The 270-nt window shown below is 66.3% G+C and overlaps 1 protein-coding gene across 1 annotated transcript in view; it reads right to left on the bottom strand.

Moving 5' to 3' along the window:
- MOV10 (Mov10 RISC complex RNA helicase) overlaps positions 1–270 on the bottom strand; it is a gene marked incomplete at its 5' end in the record, with an annotated part of 5,263 nt that overhangs the window by 4,339 nt on the left and 654 nt on the right. The window contains 2 exons of the mRNA XM_010291368.1: positions 6–162; positions 242–270. Coding sequence (XP_010289670.1) covers positions 6–162; positions 242–270 — 186 coding nt within the window. The remainder of the gene's footprint in view (positions 1–5; positions 163–241) is intronic.

Here is a 270-nt window from a genome sequence, read left to right as displayed (position 1 = left end):
AGGGCCCCAGGTCCTTGGCCAGCTGGCTCTCAGCGACAGCAGCGATGTAGCGTCTGATGCTGAAGGGCTCGTCTGGCTCCTTGGTGAACTCGAAGACCACCATGGCGTGGAAGTACCCATTGCAGGCGGTCAGGCACTGCACCTGGATGGGGTACCTGCCCCCTGTGAAGCAAAGAGGTGAGAGCTGGGTCCTGCATCTCCTCCGGCGGGGCAGGGTGTGGGGCAGGGGACAGGGCCCTACCTGGGTGCAGCAGCAGGGGCGGGGCCCGC

This window comes from Phaethon lepturus, unplaced genomic scaffold (genome assembly GCF_000687285.1).
Source record: "Phaethon lepturus isolate BGI_N335 unplaced genomic scaffold, ASM68728v1 scaffold25627, whole genome shotgun sequence".
Taxonomy (NCBI): domain Eukaryota; kingdom Metazoa; phylum Chordata; class Aves; order Phaethontiformes; family Phaethontidae; genus Phaethon; species Phaethon lepturus.
The sequence above is the reverse complement of the archived record's forward strand: the minus strand, read 5'-3'. Positions and strand labels throughout refer to the sequence as shown.